Here is a 19,467-nt window from a genome sequence, read left to right as displayed (position 1 = left end):
TTTTTTCACGCCCGAGGCACGGCTGTCTGGAGAGTGGTCTCTAAAGGAATAAACACACCCACACTGAAGGCACTCTGCTGCTGAGTCTGCAATCACCTGTGAGGGTCTGCAGAAAAATGACTCGGAGGCCTGAGTGAGGCATAGAACTTTACAGCAATAACAGTGTTCTCAGACTAAAAAACTGTAAATGAGCAAAGCTTAAGTCTAGGACTTCTGATTCACCTACTGACTAGGCCAAGAGTACTACCTGTAGTCACTTTACAAATATGAATTGAGAAATAACCAAAATTCAGGCATTAGTAACACACGACTACAATCCAAGCATTCGGGAAGCAAAGTCAGAAATGTAGTCAATTCAAAGACCTTAATTTAAAAAAAGAAAGTAAAATGTGTTTAAACACATTATAAAGACTTAAAACTTATTGAATATTTGGTTCATCATATATAACATCGTAATTAAGGCATTCTTATTACTAAATGTGTTAGGTTCGCTCACATTATGTAGTTCTGCAAGCACTACATTTATAAAGGATAAATGAAAAGAACAACTGTATTTACTTACACTTCGAGTCCATGATAAGCGGTCTGTGTTATAACCCATCATGTTCAAGAGACAGATTACAAATAAACTCCATTCTGAGTGGTAACTGGGTCCTCCTGGAGCACTGTGAACATTGTACCACTTGACAAGCATCTGAACAGCTATTTCTTTTGGCAGGATGAACTTAATTGCTTGCAGACATGTTTGTACTATTAAAAGAAAACAATGATTTTAGTATGTTTCCTATAAATGCACTTCTTTCCTCCTTTCAAATGAAAAGGTTTAAATTGTTACTATGTCAAGGTCAGCCACTAGGAAAAGTGAATTGTCATTGAGGAGCCAATTGGGCATAAACATTACCTCATCAATGTTAATCACTTTAAACCAACTACTGAATTCAACAGGGCTCACGGGAGATCTAAGAACAGCTGTCAGAGCCCTAATTTTAGATTAGAAATAGGTGAGTTGTATAGCCTGAGGTATCCCTGACTTATAACCACAGCTCCAATGAATAACTGTTCCCTTTTCACTCTCAAAACTGTCCTAACTTGAACAATAATGTTCACTTGTGAAAAATATCTAATTTTTTCCACCAATAAATTTACACAAAATACTGATTAAGCCCTTTGATAGATACAACATCCAACAGGATACATACATATCCAGGACAGCATACCAACAGGAATGCTTATGGGATACTGTAAGATGTTCTCAATGAGGGAACATTCCTATCAACCAAAACCGCAACTTTTAATTTCTACAATGTCTTCCCACATGATGCCATAAATGGGTTAGCACAAATGCTATATTATGTGTACTATTCCTTGATGCCAAGCATTGGTGTGAACTAAAGCAACATTTGAGAGAACCAAGGATACTGCCTGCTGTAATGGATTAGCATGGATTTGCTATTGGGAGTAAATAGCTCCAGATAGTAACCATTTTCATTCTCATCCCCTCCCCTCTATCACTGTCACCGACTCCATCTTTTGCAGCACAACCTTTCCTCACCAATCTGCTGTATGAGAACAAACACTGCAAAGATTGGATGCAAATGACAACGAATCTCAGAAAACCAAAGAAGCAAATTTGTCAATAGCTGAAAACAAAATTAAGAATTCTTAATAAAGAAGATTAACAGGAATCACTATGAACAGAAACTATGGGCTGGAGAGATGGTTTAGCAGTGAAGAGCAACAGCTTCTCTTGTAGAAAACCTGGGTTCAATTTCTAGCACTCATACAGCAACTCCCAACCATCTACAACTCTGGTACCAGGTGATCTTCTGGTCTCCATGGAGACTGCATTCATGTGATGCTCATACATACATGCAGGAACACACACACATAAATAAGTCTTTAAAAACACACACACAGAGAAAACTATCACCATCAACTGTTTGATACATCAAACTGGGAACACTGACTCTCTCATACCTAATTCCGAGGTGGCCACTTCAGGGATAGTGATTCTAACCATGGAGCCATTACTCAGTTCCTAGTGAAAGAATGAAATCAAGAAAAGACCGACAGTTTAAGCATTTTAAGTCTTTGAAAGCTTAAAAAATATATATATGGTAACTTACACTATCACCTGCCTATTGAAGCAAAAATGCAATAAATACATTTTCAATTAGAAATGAATGCTTCTAACTAAATGTGCATTTTTGCAAAACACTTTCACAAATTTTGTTTTATTAGTGTCCACTTCCTCCCGAGTGATGGAACTAAAAGCATGTGCAACCACACCCAGCCAAGTGTACACTTTTTATACAAACACTACAAGACACCATCATCAAAAGGTGCCTTTCATCAAAAACACAAAAGCATGGCAATTCACTATTAATGTATTAACCATGCTTGTTATGAATAAAATTGTCAAATACTTTTATTAATTACTTGAGAATCTCATACAAAGTGTTTTTAACATAATCACTTCTCTACCCAAAACTTGCTGTCCTCTTTCCTTTTTCTTAACAACTCATCAAGTCCAGCTTGTGCTATCCACAAACTCCTGGACGTGAGTCACCCACTGAAGGGCAGTACGCCCCCCACCAGGGCCATTCCCTTAAAGAAAACTGACCCTCCTTACCCCAGAAACCACTGACTCCCCACAGCTCCTCAGTGAGGGGTGGGTTTCAATAAATGTTTAATACAGAAAATAGAAATAGAATTTTAAGTTCAAAATGCTAGTACATTTTTAAAATTATGAGATGAAGAATGGCAAAGTAACTCAGCATGTAAAAGCAATTATCTTAAAAGCCTGGCAACTTATGTTCAATTCTTACAACCATGTGAAGGTGGAATGAGAACCAACTGCACAAAGTTGTCCTCTGACTACAACATGTACAAGTATCCCACACATACACAAAAATAAATGCTGCTTCTAAATCACAAACAATGCTCACTTTCATTTTCACATAATTTTACATCCTGCCAAATGTGAAGTGTTCAGGCAAATGGCACTCGGCCAGCCACCCCACCCTTTGAAGGAGGACTTACTAGAGTGACTCTGTTATGAACAGGGTCTCGCACAGAATGAATGAAAGTTCCAAGCTGCTGGAAAGTGCAATCCTCATTGTAGAGAGAATCATTAAGTTTTGAAGAATCCCTCAATTCTGGAACTGGAGACAACAGAACCACCTACAAAAAGTCACAATGCAACACAGATGAAGGACTGTTTGAGAATTAAAGTTAGGGAGCTATATTTTTGCATATGCTTGATAATTCCAATCATTCTGCTCCACTGATGATGAGCCTGCAGCAGGTCAAGCTCTACACAGAAAACTACAAAAAGCAACTTACTGACAACATACATACATACATACATACATACATACATACATACATACATACATACATGGCCACGTTGTCACATCCTTCAAATGCAGACTACTCGTCTCCAGGTTTTCTAGCCTGGTGAGCACAGGTACCAGCCTAAGTTGCTCACAGAACTCAGCCTCAGTCCCCCAATGGCATTCAACAGCTTAAGAGAGCACATGCTATTTGGTGACACTCTCATTTAAACCTCTTCAGGTCTGTCAAGTCACCCTCCTGCTTTGTGACATGCAACCAATTCAGACCTTCTTTATCTCTCTTCTACTGACACAGACTTCATATCTTAAACCCTAAGGAAAACACACCAAACACAGATCATGATATGAGAAACTTCTCACAAACCTACAATGACAGGGGAGCTGCACTCAGAACACTGTCATGTCAGCCATCTTCCTTCAAGACACATTGGTAGAAGGGTCCATTCCAGTGTTAACACGTACTAGCTTCTAACTTTGGACAACTAAGTTCTATGTACCAAGATTCTTCCCATCAGTAAATTTGTTATAAAGCCTCAAATAGGAAAATACTGAAGCAGACAGTGCCCAGCATGTAGAAATGTTAAAATAAGAATTATTATTTATTATTAATTATTCTATTATCCCACTCTTTGCTCTGCCTCACCCAACACACTATTTACCCATTCCACAGATCTGATGACTCTTTAGCTTATGTGTTAGGAGATGGAGATACACGAATTAAAAGATCTTCTTGCTAGCAGAGCACTCAGGAGGTAGAGGTAGGCAGATGTATGTGTGTTCAAGGTCAGCAAGGTCTACGTAGTGAGTTCCCAGACAGCCAGAGCTACTACACAGATTAACCCTGTTTTAGGAGGAAAAACAAAAGATCTTCCAGCTAGATATGGTAGTGCATGCCTGTAGTCTCAGCACTGAAGGGGAGAAAGCAGGGCACCAGGAGGTCAGGGTTCTCCGAGTTTGCACACCAAGTTTGAAGCCAGCCTCAGACGTCTTTTGCATTCTTCTCTCCTCTGTTCATGCCCTTGCCCTAAACAGTCCTTCTAGTTTCCCTTCTTACCCTCAAGATTCAGGCCAGGAATGGCATGCCTCCCAGCAATGTGTACTCCTTCAGCAAATGGAGCACTAACACCTTCTGTTCCTTACCTGTAACTCTTAACAGCTACACACTAAATTATGATCTCTTACTACATCCGGGTAAATTGTGAGATCTCTAAATAGAAAAAATGTAGCATTTTTATCTCTCCAAATCTTCAAACAACATGTCTCACGACACAAAGGAGGTCAGCATCTAATAACCATCACTTGTGCTTGAAAACACTTACCTATAAATATTACCTAAAAAATTACCTAAAAAATATTACCTAAAAAAAAAAAAAAATACTTGACCAAACTGCTTTAAAATACAATTAACATTTGACAAGGCCTTCTTACCTCATCCATTGATCCAAGTAATTTACCAAGAGGCTTGGGAGTAGTAACACCATCGAGGGGTGTACTAGGCCGAGGCATCATGTTGGACATCGTCAGGGAAGGAGCGGGAAGTCCAGGAATAAAAACTTTCCCCACCTTTGAGCAAATAAAAAGATTGGGGGGAGGGGTAGTGAATATGTCATACCCTTAAGTTCAATGTTTAAGCACATGAACTAAAAGTTCTTTATATATACTTAAGTTCATGCTCACTAAACAAAATACATATTAACAACTTTTCAAATCAGACCAGCCAACTGTACAAATACTTTTGTTTCATTCAGGAAACATTTTTGCTGAAAAGCTAGACAGGGATGTTAATATAGTCAAGAGTATATAAAACCTCATAAAGTAAAAGAGTCATATTTATAAACCCCTTTATATAAAATTCAAAAACAAGGAAAAATAAACAAACTGCTCTCAAGAGACACATACATAAGTACAAAAGCTAACAAAATCAAAATGCAGTTTACTGGAAAAGTCACGATAGTGTATTGAGGAGACAGGTGGAAGTTGCAGTCAGATGTCAAGAGGATTAAGGTAGAAGGGTCCCAAGACCTGTGCTACTTAGTGAGACATGCCTTTTTCAAAAAGAAAAAAAAAACTAAGATATTGGCAGTATGTTTTAAAATTTTTTTGTTTGTTTGTTTGTTTATTTTGAGGCAGTGTCTCACTGTGTAGCTCTGGCTGTCCTGGAACTCACTATATAGACCAGGCTTGCCTCAAACTCAGAGATCCACCTGCCTCTGCCTTTTAAGTGCTGAGATTACAGGCTTGCGCCCCCATACCCAGCTTAAGTATATATATTTTAAATTTGATAAAGGTTACAAAAGGAAGCTACAATCAACATATATAACATTTAATATAATGAAATACTACAATGCTGGTGCTTCCTAAAGCTGCATCTTCCTTCCCCAAACTGATTTTTAAGATTCTACTTACTCCCAATAAAGGTTTTCCATTTGGTGAAGACAAGCACATAATATCAATACGTTTAACAGGGAGCCCTAGTCCAAATTAGGACTGGCCGCCACAATTAGCTTCATTTTCCACTATCAAGAATCTTCTGCCAAACTGCACAGAAGAAACTGAGCCAACCGTAAATGATGGAGGCAGTTCTACCGAAGCACAAAGCACTCTTGCAACATACCCGAACCACTCCTGTGTACAGCACCAGGTTCCCGTTGCCTTCCAGCACCAACATGGTGTCTATCTTCTGAAAACAAAGAAACAGATCTGTTGTATTTTGAGTAAATTAACCTGACAAAGTGTAACCATTTTCAGTGTGCACTTACCTCCACTGGTGCTGCATCTTTTGCATGTACATTGGTGACAGAGCCAAAGATGAGCTGGGTCTTGTCATTACTCTCTTGAAACTTTACACAGCTAAATATGAAAGTAGAAACAGAAAGAAACAAGTCTTAAAGAATGTCTTCTGGGCTGGACAGTGGTGACCCAAGCCTTTAATTTTGGAAACACAGGTAGGTCTCTGTGAGTTTGAAGCCAGCCTGGCATACAAAGTGAGTTCCAGGACAGGGAGGGCTACATAGAGACTCTGTCTCAAAAAACAGAAAAACAAGTCTGTGCTCACTATAGGCAGGGAACAAGAGGACAGAGAGCATGGGAGATACAAAAGAGCAGCAAATGGAAAATCTTCAAGGTGACAAAGGTTCCTTTGTATCTGTAACTGTTAAGAAAGTTACACAAATCTGCAGATAGGAAAAAGTTGAATGAAACCATATAAATACACACACAAGTGAATACATGTAAAATCAAAGAAAGATGTGTAGGTCATACTGATACCAGTTTCCTGATCTTAAAAGCATGTTGCAGTCACATAAGATGTTACCACTGAGAGAAAAAACCAAATGGGGCCAAGGAGCTAGAAGGCTCAGCAAATAAAGCCAAACAGCCAGGGTGTAATCCTAGGAGTGTGTAGCGAAGGAGAGAACAGATTCCCCCAATTTGCCCTCAGACCTCCTCCACTTGAATGCCATAAGACACACACACACACACACACACACACGAAATAATGAAAAGAAATTTTTAATTAAAAGACTTCATGATATAGAAAGACCTCAATACAATTTTGCAACTTGCTGTAAGCTATAGTTGTTTTAAATGAAAAGGCAAATGAGTAAACAAAACCTGACAACAGGCATTTCGCCTATGAAGGTTAAGTGTGTGGCTAGTAGCCACATGAGAAAATGATCAATATCAAAAGTATCAGGAAGGGGATGGAGAGATGGCTCAGAGGATAAGAGCACCAACTGCTCTTCTAGGCAACCAGGTTTGGTTCCTAATACCCACATACCAGATCACAACAATTTGTAACTCCAGTTCCAGGGGGTCCAATGTGCTGTTCTGCCAAGAACCTTTGTGGGCACTAGACATGCACACACATAGTACACAGACATACATGCAGCTAAAACATACACACACAGAAAATAATATTTTTTTAAAGCATCAGGAAAATATAAAAAGAAACCACTTGACACTCCATTAGGGTGACTATAATCAAAGATGCTGACAACATCCAACACTGTTTGGGATAAAGAGACATGAAGCTTCATACAATGGAGGAAGAAGTATAAAACTGTACAGCCTTTGGAAATCAACTGGCCCATTTCTTGAAAAGTTCAACATGATTTACCAGTCAGTCCAACAATTCCACTGCTAGGTATATACCCCCAAAAAGCAAAATTTTATTATGTCCATATAAAGATATTTGCCCACAGGTTCCTAGTTCACAATGATCAAAAAATGAAAACAGTTCTTTAATCTCAGAGGGAGACAGAGGCAGGTAGATCTCTGTGTGTTCAAAGCCAGCTTGGTCTACATAAGAGTTTCAGGACATGCAAGGCTACATAATGAGATAAACAAACTATCCATCAATTGGTAAGCAAGCAAATGTACTCTATACACTGAGTACCGTACAATACCATTGAGGAAGTTTTCATACATGTCCCAACAGGGTGGACCATAAAAGTCTATACTATGTAAAGTGAAAAAGTTGACCACCAAAAACAAAACAAAAGAAAAAAAAAAAAAAACCTACCACCACCAAAACAACAAAACCACTTTTATAGGACTGGGTGTGGACAAATGTCTTTTAATTCCAGACTTTGGGAAGCAGAGGCAAGCAGATTTCTTAAGTTCCAGGCCAGCCAGTACTACAAAATAATAATAATTTTTAATGTGACTAATATACAAGGCAGGAAGAAAGGCCGCTAGAAATACTGCCTGAGGCTGGGGGCAGAGAAAGACCAGCTACAGATGGCAGAGGGTCCCGTCCCGCGGTCCTGATGCAAATGTTTAAGCCTGGACAGTGGAGGTTGGTGGCTACACACCTCTATGAATTTACTAAAAATCACAAGTTGCACACTTACTACAAGTTAATCTTATGATACATAATCTATCTCTCAATAAGGCTCACAAGAAAAATAGAAAACGAGAAAAGGAATCAGGCCTAAATTTCTTCAGAACAATGGGAAATAGAAACACTTACCGTAACTGAAGTTGGGTCTCCACTAAAAAGCACAAGAATTTCTGTCCACACAGATCAGTTGTTATAAACACCTTGGAGGCAGGAGAATTTTTCTCTCTGCAGTAGACACATTAATAAACTGTCAGTATTAGTCCAAAAATCTACTTCAGTAACTTAAACTTTGCAAACATTTTATAAGAAGCATAACAACACTCTTCCTGAATCAAGCAATAACCATGACACAAAAAATCCATGTGTACGTGTTCAACTATCACTTCTAAAATTAATCACTCCACTTTCAGCTTCCCTCTTTTACCCACCATTTCTTTTCTCTGTATTACAACACTCTCTCTAGTTGAGTACAGCCCTACTCAAGTACTCAAAGTCACACTCTAGCCTAAAAAGGGTGACATAAAGAGTTAAGTGGAGGGCAAGAAGATGGCACAAGAAGGCACATACCAGGCAAATGAGGACTAGGGTTTGAATTATCAGAACCCAACTTAATGTCAGGTGAGTATGGCAGTCCAAGTATAAACCCAGCACTCGGAAAGCAGAGACAAAGGGTTCCAGGAGCAGGATAGCTAGCTGGACTAGTCTGTCTTATCAGTGAACTCTGGATTCAACTGAAAGATCTTGCCTCAGTGAATAAGGTATAGACAGACAGCAGAAAAAAAAAAAAAAAAAAAAAAAAAAATCAAAGAAAATTCCTAATGTCAAACCCAGACCTCCATATGTATATACCAGAGTAACTACACACACACACACACACACACACACACACACACACACACACACACACACCACAAGGGGAAAAAAGTGGGGGGGGCAGTTATTTGGTCAGAAGTAAAAATGTTGTGTGGCTAGGTAAAAAATCAACTCTTATCTTTTAGTTATACAAAGCAGCAAATTTGGATGAAATTCAGAGACTGCTTTTCATTACATAGTTCAACAAACACAAAACACCCCTAGGCAACTCCTTAAAACATTCAACAAACCTATCTCACTTCCTCACCTCCCATTTACCTTTTGTTCCATGCTTCCCTACCACCCCTCAAGCCTAAGGTAAGTGACAGATCACAGTTGATGTACCTCCCTCTGAGGTTAACAGTCAGGACCAAACAGCACCAGCACCTGGGAATACTAACACTACTCTCTTCTTGAAATGTCTGTTCCTGATGTCCCACCAACTTTGATTCCTCTATCTCTGTAGCAGCTCTCATCATTCACCTCCCAAATCCTGAGTTCCCAGCCTTCTATCCCACTCAGTTTTAACTTATTAGGAGGTGACAGACTAATGTAAAATTTGAATGAATGTTTCAAAACCCTGCCCAGGAAAAGGTCTACACACTACACATACCCACCACCACCTAACAATCCTCAATTAACAGAACTCCTGTAAATTTATCCACAGGCCCTCCAGGGACCCAATGAGCCTGATACTCGCACTCTTTCCACCCTAGGCCTCGGTCACACACACACTGTTCTGCTGTTTTTTACTATGCACACGTAAGCAGGCCTAAAAGGCAATCCCTCCTAAGACTCTTCATTCTCAGCCTGTCCCCTTCCTTCACAAAGCAAAGTAGGAATATCTGTGCTTCACACTCACACTCTCAACTGCTCTTTGGATTACAGCTGCCGACTGTGCCTATATTCCCCAAGCCCTACCTACAGAACAGTAAGTATTCCAGCGCCACTATCTTTAGCTGTTTGTTGGACAATCACTAAACTGCCATGTTAATTACCACACCACTGGCATGTGGCTGAATTAATTAACAAATTATCAAGGAGATTACAAAAGGATTAGGGTCATTTATTTACAAAAAATAGAGCTGACATTTAACACAAAGATAAAATTCACCCAAAACTGCTATAAAATTCCAAATTACTGAAACTATATATGGTGGTTTAAATGAAACTGATCCCTAGGCTCAAATGTATATGCCTAGTCCCAGCTGGGGAGCTGTCAGGGAAGGATTAGGAGGTGTGGCCTTGTAAGAGGAGGAGTATCACTAGGGGTGAGCTCTGAGGTTTCAAAAGCCCACTCCAGGCCCAATGTCTCATTCTTGCTCTGCCTAATGCCTGTGGGTCAGGATGTAAAGCTCTCAGCTACTGCTCCAATGACATACCTATCTGTTTCCCACAAACATGAAAATGATTAACCCTCTGAAACTATAAGCAAGCCCCCCAATTAAATACTTTTCTTTATAAGTGTTGCCTTAGTCATGGTGTCTTTTTACAGCAATACTGACTAGGACAGTACAAAATTAGGTATTTTGACCTAAAACTTTAACATCTCAAATCTCAAAGGTTACTATATTAAAGAAATATTCAATGAAAAATACTTTTATGATCATTTTAGTATCAATAATTTCTTCTAAAATTAAGATGGTATAAATATGTATCTCTACAGTTTGTATGTGTTAATACCATAACTAATGTTGAAGGACATTTTAAAACAGTTCACACATATTTGGCAAGCACCCATCAGGCATAGCACCAAACATTTACCAAAATGTTAGTATTTTTCTTTGAATGTAAAATTATATCCATCAAACCTTGAACTAGGAAGTGTTTCAGTCCACAAGTGGTCAATGCACAGCTCAGGAATAATAGGCTCTGTTTCTGGTGCCAAAAAGGAGTCGTTGAAACTGCCACTTGGAGAATGAGAAACACTGTGTCTCTTTGGCGACTGATTATGGCTCGAAAGGTTGAATCTTTGCACCCCTGAGAAAGAGTGCACCCCTAAGGCAGGAGAATGAGCACGGCTGCAAAATAAGCAGAGTGGGCATCACCATGAGCAACTTGGGTTCCTAACACATACCAATAACTCGTCTTCAAGCCTACACATGGGAAGCACTCATGGTACAATACTAGTTACATAGACACTTTCAGAAATGAACAGCTATTTAAAGGTTTGTCCTAATATGATTTGATAGCCTAAAGTTTTATTTAGAACTCATGTTAAAATGTACTTATGCCAGGAATAGAGGAGCATGAATTTAATCCCACCATTCAAAAGGCAGAGACAGGCAGATCTCTGTGAGTTTCAAGGCCAGCCTGATCTACATATTGAGTTACAGGACAGCTAAGGCTACACAGAGAGACAGTGAGTTCCAGGCCAGCCTGGTCTACAGAGCTAGTTCCAGGACAGGCTCCAAAGCAATACAGAGAAACCTTATCTAGAAAAACCAAACATAAATAAAATTTAAAAAATTAAAAAGAAAATTTTCACTTAGAACTGAAAATTAGTCTCTTTCAAAAAGTAAATGAATACATTATTCAAAGTATGCTGCTGTACTTTCAGACATATACAAATCAGCAGGGTGGTGGTGGCGCATGCCTTTAATCCAGCGCTTGAGAGGCAGAGGCAGGCAGATCTCTGTGAGTTCAAGGCCAGCATGGTCTACAGAGTGAGCTCCAGACACAAAGACACCCTTCTAGGAAAAAAAAGTTACAGTTAAAAAAACTACCAAAGTATTTGTAGTATTAAGTGTTCATCCAAATGCTGCCACATCATGGGAGAAACAACAGAACTGCCAGCTTTACATCATAAGTGGGTTCGAAATAGGACTCAAACAAAATTTTGGAGCATCATGGGTTCAGAAGTCTTAAAGTGGCCATAATTGGGTTTATGTCTAGTTCCCCTAAAAACCACCCAAGAGTTGACAACAGAAACCTTAAATTCTTCAAAATATAAGCTAAAAAAGCAGGTGTCCATTGCTTGGAATATCTTGTTTAAAAACAAAGGCACCCACCTGAGAGCCGCCATGTTGGAGATGGAAGGCGATCGAGAATGTAGACTGGGTGAGGAGGTGGAGCGACTCTGGCTGTGAATGGAGGAGTAATTCTGGAAAGGTGAAGCCACAGGGGATTCGCCTTTGGAGAGGCTTCTGAGATGTGCGGTGAGCGAGCTGCTGGTGGCTGCATTCTGAAGGGACCCTGCCTGCTCAGGGAACTTCAAAACAGCATTCTCTTCCTTGAGTCAAAGAGAATGTGAAAATGCTCAATTAGGATACAGAACAGATGGAACTCAACTGACCTCAAAAATGTGCATGTATTCAGGATTCACTCTCACAGAAGCAGGATCAGTCACCCTCACCTCTGGCTTTACTCTCCGCAGAGTCCATACGGAATGCACATTCTGAACAGCGTCATAGGTCATTACAATGGAGGGTTCAATATTGAGAAACACAATTTTCATTGCAGGATCTACAACATACTGCACCCGTGATGAGCCAAAAAGGCCTGAAAATCAAAATAGAAATGACCAAGTATAGAATAATAGCTTTTCTCTTTTAAAAATAATTCTTTATGAAGAAAGTTCTAATTGTTCCTAAAAGGAAAGGGAACCAAGACAATTAAAGCACAAAACCCATTCAGTGTTCTTTAACTGACAAGGAATTTTAAATTTACTGAGTATCAACTTCCTCAGAATGCATTAAACATGACATAATAATTAGTTGCACTTTGATACACATATAACTCAAAAGTTGAAGATTTGTCCTGATTTGTCATTAAACTCATCAGCCAGAGGCAAAGGGTTCAAGACTCCTTCAATAATCAACCTCTTTTTTGGGGGGATGGGGAGTGTTGTTTGTTTGAGACAGGGTTTCACTATGTATCTCTGGTTGTCCTGCCTGGAACTCACTAGGTACACCAGACTGGCCTCGAACTCACAAAGATCTGCCTGCCTCTCCCTCCCAAGTGCTAGGATTAAAGACGCAAACCACCACGTCCAGCCAACAATCAACTTCTTTCAAGATTACAATCATCCATTGGAAAGGTCTAACTAACTGGCTCCCTGGTTCTATTCTGACCTCTAATAATCAACCCAGAAGCAGTGAACGGTATGACGTTTTCCCTGCTGAGTTCACTTATTTTTCTATAGCACCACAGACCAGTGTCCATATCCTTAGCAATTTTCTTCTCAATTAAAATATTAGGAAATGAAAAACATTATTATTCTGTAAGAAATTATTTTATAAAATTAGCCAGGCATGGTGACATACACCTTTAATCCCAGTTCTTGGAAGGCAGTGGCAGAAAGAGCTCTGTGAATCTGAGGCCAGCCTCAGCCTCTACAGAGAGAGTTCCAGCCCAGCCAAGCCTACACAGTGGGATCCTGTCTCCAAAACCTAAAAAACAAACAAACAAAAGAGATAATAAAACTATTTCAGATTGCCACCATCCCATTAAAGTTAGAGGGACTTTCTTTTTAGGAGAGGAAGGACTAAAGATGGTTTGGACATTAAGAGTACTTGCTGCTCTTGCAGAAGACCCAAGTTCAGTTTCTAGCACCCATGTCAGACAGCTCCCAACCACCTGTAACGCCAGTTCCAAGGATCCGATTGTATCTTCTGGTCTCATGTGAGTTCAGGTGCCCACTGACCATACAAGGGTACACACACATACACATAATTAAAATTAACAATAAAATCTTTTAAGAGAGACAGAAATACCAGGCAGTGGTGGTGCATACCTTTAATCCTAGCACTTGGGAGGCAGAGGCAGGTGGAACTCTATGAGTTCAAGACCAAAGCTAAACAGGGAAAAGCTGTCTCAGAGAGAAGAGAGAGAGAGAAAGGGAGAGAGAGGTAGAGAGGTAGAGAGAGAGAGAAGCGTCACTGTGTTACACAGACTGCACCCAGAGTGCTAGTCTCAAGCAATCTTCCTGCCTCAGCAGTACTTGCCTCCACATCCCATTTTTATCAAATTAGAATCTTAGGTGTTTACAGTTTTATATAGTATTCATAACGTCCTACATAATCAACAATTCTTTTTGCCATTTGCTCCAACCTTTAAAAAGACAGCTGGTATATTCTACAGAAACAGGACAGAGGTGTGATTGATTAGCCATGGCTACCCCACTTCTGCTTCAGGAGATGAAACTTCAGTGGCATTTGGAATGCACCAATAAAATGACCAAAGGCTATAAAAGTCCTTCCAGTCTTCAGTCTTTATTATGTGTAGGTGTTGATTCATGTTTGCTAAAGCCTAAATTTAAAGCCAAAATTACAGGAATACTTTAGATATACTCAAAGTGTGAATCATCAGGAAACTTGACAAAAAAAGTGAAATACTAAAACGTGCTCAGTATCTAGGACCTATGTTTTTTTACTCAAAAAAAAAAAAAAAAAAAAAAAAAAAAAAAAAAGACCTTTAGTTCATCTAAGTACCATTCATTTTCTTATTTTCAAAGGATAGTCACCTTACAGGCAAGTTAACAAACATTAGTGTCCCTCACTGATTTATATGCCTTAGTTTTGCTGAGATAACTGTTGTCCTTACTTTCAAAGAGTTGCTTTCAGGATAAAAGTTACTTTTATAACACGCTTAAAATTTCTCCTGATAAAACAAGCTACTTTGTAAACAAACTTAATTTTCATTTTCCTCCCTTAGTATTAAAACAGAGCTTACGCAAAAGAGTATAAAAAGTACACTTACTTCCAGATTTACAAACAAGTGGAGTTATTTCATCGAGTGGGTGTAGCATGCTGAACATAGTAGGCAATGGTTCTCTAGAAATAAACAAATACACAAGCAATCACCAACAAGATAACTATGTGTACCTTGGTGCTAAACAAGCAACTAGAAACTTACTGCTACCACTTGAACATGAGATGCCCTCATATGCTCATCTTAGAACACTTGTTCCCCAGCTTGTAGCACTATTTTGGGAGGCTGTGGAGCCTTGAGGAAAATAGGGTCTGAGAGTTTCTGTCCAGTCCTGTTCCCAATCCCTCAATTCACTTCCTGATCTGCCAAGATGCACAGCCCTCCTAACATGAACTCTGCCCCGCCTTTCCTAAATGAAGGGCTGGAACTGTGAGCAAAATCCTTCCTCCCTCAAGGGCTTGTCAAGCATCCTGTCACAGCTACTGTCTCCAAAAGGAAACTTCTAAATTCCTCAAATACTGTCTTTCACGTCATCCTCTGTCTTAGTTCTAAAAAATATCTTCTTGTAATAACTCTACACATTCACACAATGAAAGAAAATGACTGTTCAGGGGAAAATCTGCAAATAGCCATCACACGGCAGTGTGACTACAGTAGCTAAGAAATTTAATCTCTTATACTTGTTCATAAAGTGTTACATTTTTAAAAAGAGAAAAATACTTCAAGTAATTAAGCCTGCAATTTTCAGGAAGTTAGAGGAGGAAAAGTGCTATTTTCTATCAAAGCAGAGATTAAAATCTGCAAACAGCTCTGACACTTCTAGCATTTGCTTTCACACAGTGTCTGCTCTGTGCAAGCCTGCTCTCAGTAAGCACACAGCTTACAGGGAGGCAAGGAAAGGACACCATCAACATGTATCCACCATGACTGAGCACTTAGTAGATAATGAGCCTCTGTGAGAATCTGCATAACTAACATCCCTGCAACAAATAAGGAAATGGAAACTAAGAAAGCAATAATGATATGCCCAAGCAGTACATGGCAGAGCTAATAATGGAATCCTGTCATTTAACTACAGTTCAATGCTTCGAAGGAGAGCAATGGAGTGCTGACTCAGCAGTCACAGCAGCGTTCTAACTGGCATGAAAATGTTTACACACTCATGCTGTGCACATGGACACCATCACCACCCCAAACATTTAGGTAATCAACATGAAAAAAGCCCAAGAAATAATATTCTCAACAGAATAAATGGAATACCTAGGTAGACTTGGAGGCACCTCATGTGAAGAACTGCTTCGTTCAAACAGCAAACCGTATTTAGTGGCCCAAACATTTGCCACCTATCAATTGGGTCAATGGGGGGGGGGGAGGGGGCAGAAGTAAGAGAAGTTAAGAAAAGATTGCAGGAAACATGACAGAACATTCAATTTTCTTTGAATTTACTGAGAGCTTTCAAAGAAACAGGATCACGTACCGCAGTACTTTAAAACCTATGATTTTTAACAAGCAACTCTAAGCAAAAGAACAAACCCACAGAAGAGGTGCTCAGTGTGAAACACTGCCAGTGTGGCTACCAACACAAGAGTTCATAAAACTTTAACAGCACTGAGCATTAAAAGATGATGTGTTGCAAGGAAAAGGGCCAATATTATTCATATGCCTACCATAATAAAGCCAAAATAATTTCTTAAATATCGTTAAACTGACAAACATCTCATATAATTTACTTCATTAAAAAAAAAAACTTTTTATGGAAAGGACAGACACATGTTGAACTAAGAAAACTAAGTACAAACTAACACTCTTGACACATAAGGAAATCTACATAAAAATCTACTACACATGATCTCTAACAAAACACACAAAAAAAGTTGTGGCGTTTTTGTTTGGTTTTTTGAGAAAGGGTTTCTCTGTGTAGCCCTGGCTGTCCTGGAACTCGCTCTGTAAACCAGGCTGGACTTGAACTCACAGAGATCTGCCTGCCTCTGCCTCCTGAGTACTAGGATTAAAGGCATGAGCTACCACACCTAGGGCTTCTTTTCTTTTTTTACATACTGAAAAACTTAAAACACTGAAGTTTACCTGAAATGGTAAGGAAGCTATATAATCCTTCCCATCTACGCTGTGCATGTTCATACATGAGCTCTGTAATATACATATGCATTTCTCTACTTCATGGCTCTCTGAAAGGAAATGGTACAAGATTTATAAGTTATTTTCCTACTAAACAGTTCAAACAGCAAGTTTGTCAATGCATAATGCAAAATTTTTAAGTTAAATCACTATGACTAAGGGTTGCTTATAAACATATCATACAGTGAGATAAATATTTGGAATCACAGGAAATAAGATTTCATAAAGAAACTTACTGTGGATCTTTTCAGACTTATCCTGTGATGTAATGAAGTCACACCACAACGCCTAAAACCAAAACAAAATACTTGTCTAAGAAAATTACATCTAAATAGTCATCTGCCAGCTAATGACATGAGTAACAACACATTTACATAATATATTTCCTCAGCTCAATATAGATATATTTTTATATATACACACACTCATACATATAGACCATAAAAACAAACAAGTTACAAAAAATAAGATTAGAACACTTAATGCCACATATTCTGAGATGACTTGTGTTTGTAATTATATCTTAAGAGAAAGAAAAGTAAAAGAATAAGTTTTGCAATTAAAGCTCAAACATCAGCTCAGCCTATATACATTCTGCACCCTATAAAAGCAAGGATTATGTTGAGAGTTTAAAAGCAACTCAGCAACTTGTCTCATTCTTCCTATGCTCATACTAAAAAACATCTTCCTCTATTAAGGCACTAAATTCAACACTTGACAATGGTTTAAAGCATACATTTTATGGTGTATATGTAGTCTGCCACGATCCTAAAAAAATAATAAAATGCTACTAGATAATTTTAATTTAAAAAATAAAGATTTTCTCTTTTTGTTTGCTTGTTTTTGAGACAGGGTCTCACAATACAGCCCTGACTAGCCTGGAACTTACTATGTAGACCAGGCTGGTGTCTGCCTCCTAAGTACTGATATTAAAAATAATACTCTACTATCACCTAACAGGAAATCCTTCTTTTAACTTTTCCAACTCCCCAATTTAAAAAAAAAAAAAAAAAAAAAAAATTTACCTAGTTTTTTTAGAACCAGAATTCAAACAAAGTCTTTTTAAAAGATTCAAAAACATTGTATTTTGCCTGGCATTGGCAGCCCATAACTGTAACCACAGCACTAGAGAAGCTGGGGAATGAGATGAGGAGGGGGATTGCTAATTTGAGGACAGCCTGAGCTCTACATAGTAAAACCCTGTTCCAGGATAAAAGGAATTTGGTGATGTCATTTGTTAGTGCCTACCTTTCAGAACAGTCCTTTTTCCTCCTTGATTCACTTTTTAAAGAGACCAGAATGTAAACATTTCCAAATTCTTTTAATCTTACCATAGAAATTTTCAAATATATTCACAAAGGAAACACAATGTATCCCCATCCTACAGCTTCCATAATTATCAGTCTTTAGCTGTTCTTTTTTATTTTACGAAACAAGATCTCTCTACAGAGCCCTGGCTGTCCTGGAACTTACTATGTAGCCCAAGCCAGCCTCAAACTCAGTAGCGCCAGCCTCCTGAGTGCTACGATTAGGGACATACACTACCACACCCAGCCTTTGTTCTCTTTTATTCTTATTACACATATCATTTACTTTGTGTGCACCATAGCACATCTCTAGCAGTCAGGGGACAACTTGTAGGAGCCACTTCTCTCTTTCCACCATGTGGGTCCTATAAGTTCAACTCAGTTTGTTGGGCTTAGCAGAAAATGCCTTTATAAGCCTAGCAATCTTTCTGGCCACAGCCACCACTAAGTAACCGCCAACCCATTCCTCACCTCATGCTATTAGTAACTCTTCATCTCATGCTAATTTGTTATTTCATCCCCCTAGGCCTCAAGTATATTACAAACTGGAAGCTAGAGCTAAATCTTGACATTAAATATTTCTCAAAAGCTATAGTAGACATTTTTTTTCTGTGTACATTTAGCTGGAGGTCATCCTTTACCCTAACTCAATCACTTGGTTGAGCCAGAAACCAGAAACAACGTCAAAGAAAAGATACATTTGTTTACTTACATTTAGCAAGTCATACCTTACTGGCATGGTATTACCCCTTTCTGCAATGATGTTAATAACCATTACAACCTTGCACACTAGAAGCTACAAAACAATCCCTACTTCTACCACTGATTTTACATTTATGGGTTGGTATTCTTCAATAAGTTAAGAGTTTCCATCATCAAACAGAGATATATTGCCATCTTCCTGAAATAGTAAGCACTTGATTTCTTCTATCAATTTTTAGAAAGTGGTTCCAACAACCACTACAATAGAAGCACATTAGGCTGAATTTCCTTTTACTATAAATCCAGTAAGCTTAATGTACTCAACATCTGGAAGTAAACGATAGTAATCATGTACTTTAAAACATTTTTTTGTTTTTGTTTTTAAGGTCACATAACTTTTTGTTGACAATAACTAATCTCAAGGCCCACATCTAGTGTTAACAGGCTATTATTTGCAGTGCTATGTATGTCTGTAAAAGTGCTTAACTAACATATAAAAGGCCCTAAAATCTTCGGTACTACAAAAACAACAGCAAGCAAGGCCTTGGTGGCGCACGCCTTTAATCACAGCACTTGGCAGGTGGAGGCAGGTGGATCTCTGTCAGTTCGAGGACAGCCT

The 19,467-nt window shown here is 38.8% G+C and overlaps 2 protein-coding genes across 2 annotated transcripts in view; one reads left to right on the top strand and one right to left on the bottom strand.

Annotated features, from left to right (window-relative positions):
* Bcl2l11 (BCL2 like 11) overlaps positions 1-19,467 on the top strand; it is a 641,641-nt gene that overhangs the window by 535,725 nt on the left and 86,449 nt on the right. The gene's annotated exons all lie outside the window — the stretch shown is intronic.
* Anapc1 (anaphase promoting complex subunit 1) overlaps positions 1-19,467 on the bottom strand; it is a 70,931-nt gene that overhangs the window by 48,071 nt on the left and 3,393 nt on the right. Inside the window, exons 4-17 of the mRNA XM_051183423.1 lie at positions 17,076-17,127; positions 16,789-16,889; positions 15,964-16,046; positions 14,752-14,825; positions 12,407-12,552; positions 12,063-12,283; positions 10,863-11,072; positions 8,329-8,424; positions 6,116-6,206; positions 5,971-6,036; positions 4,785-4,919; positions 3,043-3,183; positions 1,978-2,038; positions 563-750 (exon numbers count right to left, since the gene is read on the bottom strand). Of these exons, the coding sequence (XP_051039380.1) occupies positions 563-750; positions 1,978-2,038; positions 3,043-3,183; positions 4,785-4,919; positions 5,971-6,036; positions 6,116-6,206; positions 8,329-8,424; positions 10,863-11,072; positions 12,063-12,283; positions 12,407-12,552; positions 14,752-14,825; positions 15,964-16,046; positions 16,789-16,889; positions 17,076-17,127 (1,665 nt within the window). The remainder of the gene's footprint in view (positions 1-562; positions 751-1,977; positions 2,039-3,042; positions 3,184-4,784; positions 4,920-5,970; positions 6,037-6,115; positions 6,207-8,328; positions 8,425-10,862; positions 11,073-12,062; positions 12,284-12,406; positions 12,553-14,751; positions 14,826-15,963; positions 16,047-16,788; positions 16,890-17,075; positions 17,128-19,467) is intronic.

The sequence above is a fragment of the Phodopus roborovskii genome, unplaced genomic scaffold, assembly GCF_943737965.1.
Source record: "Phodopus roborovskii unplaced genomic scaffold, PHOROB, whole genome shotgun sequence".
Lineage (NCBI taxonomy): Eukaryota > Metazoa > Chordata > Mammalia > Rodentia > Cricetidae > Phodopus > Phodopus roborovskii.
Note: the sequence above shows the minus strand (reverse complement) of the source record. Positions and strands in the feature narration are given on the sequence as shown.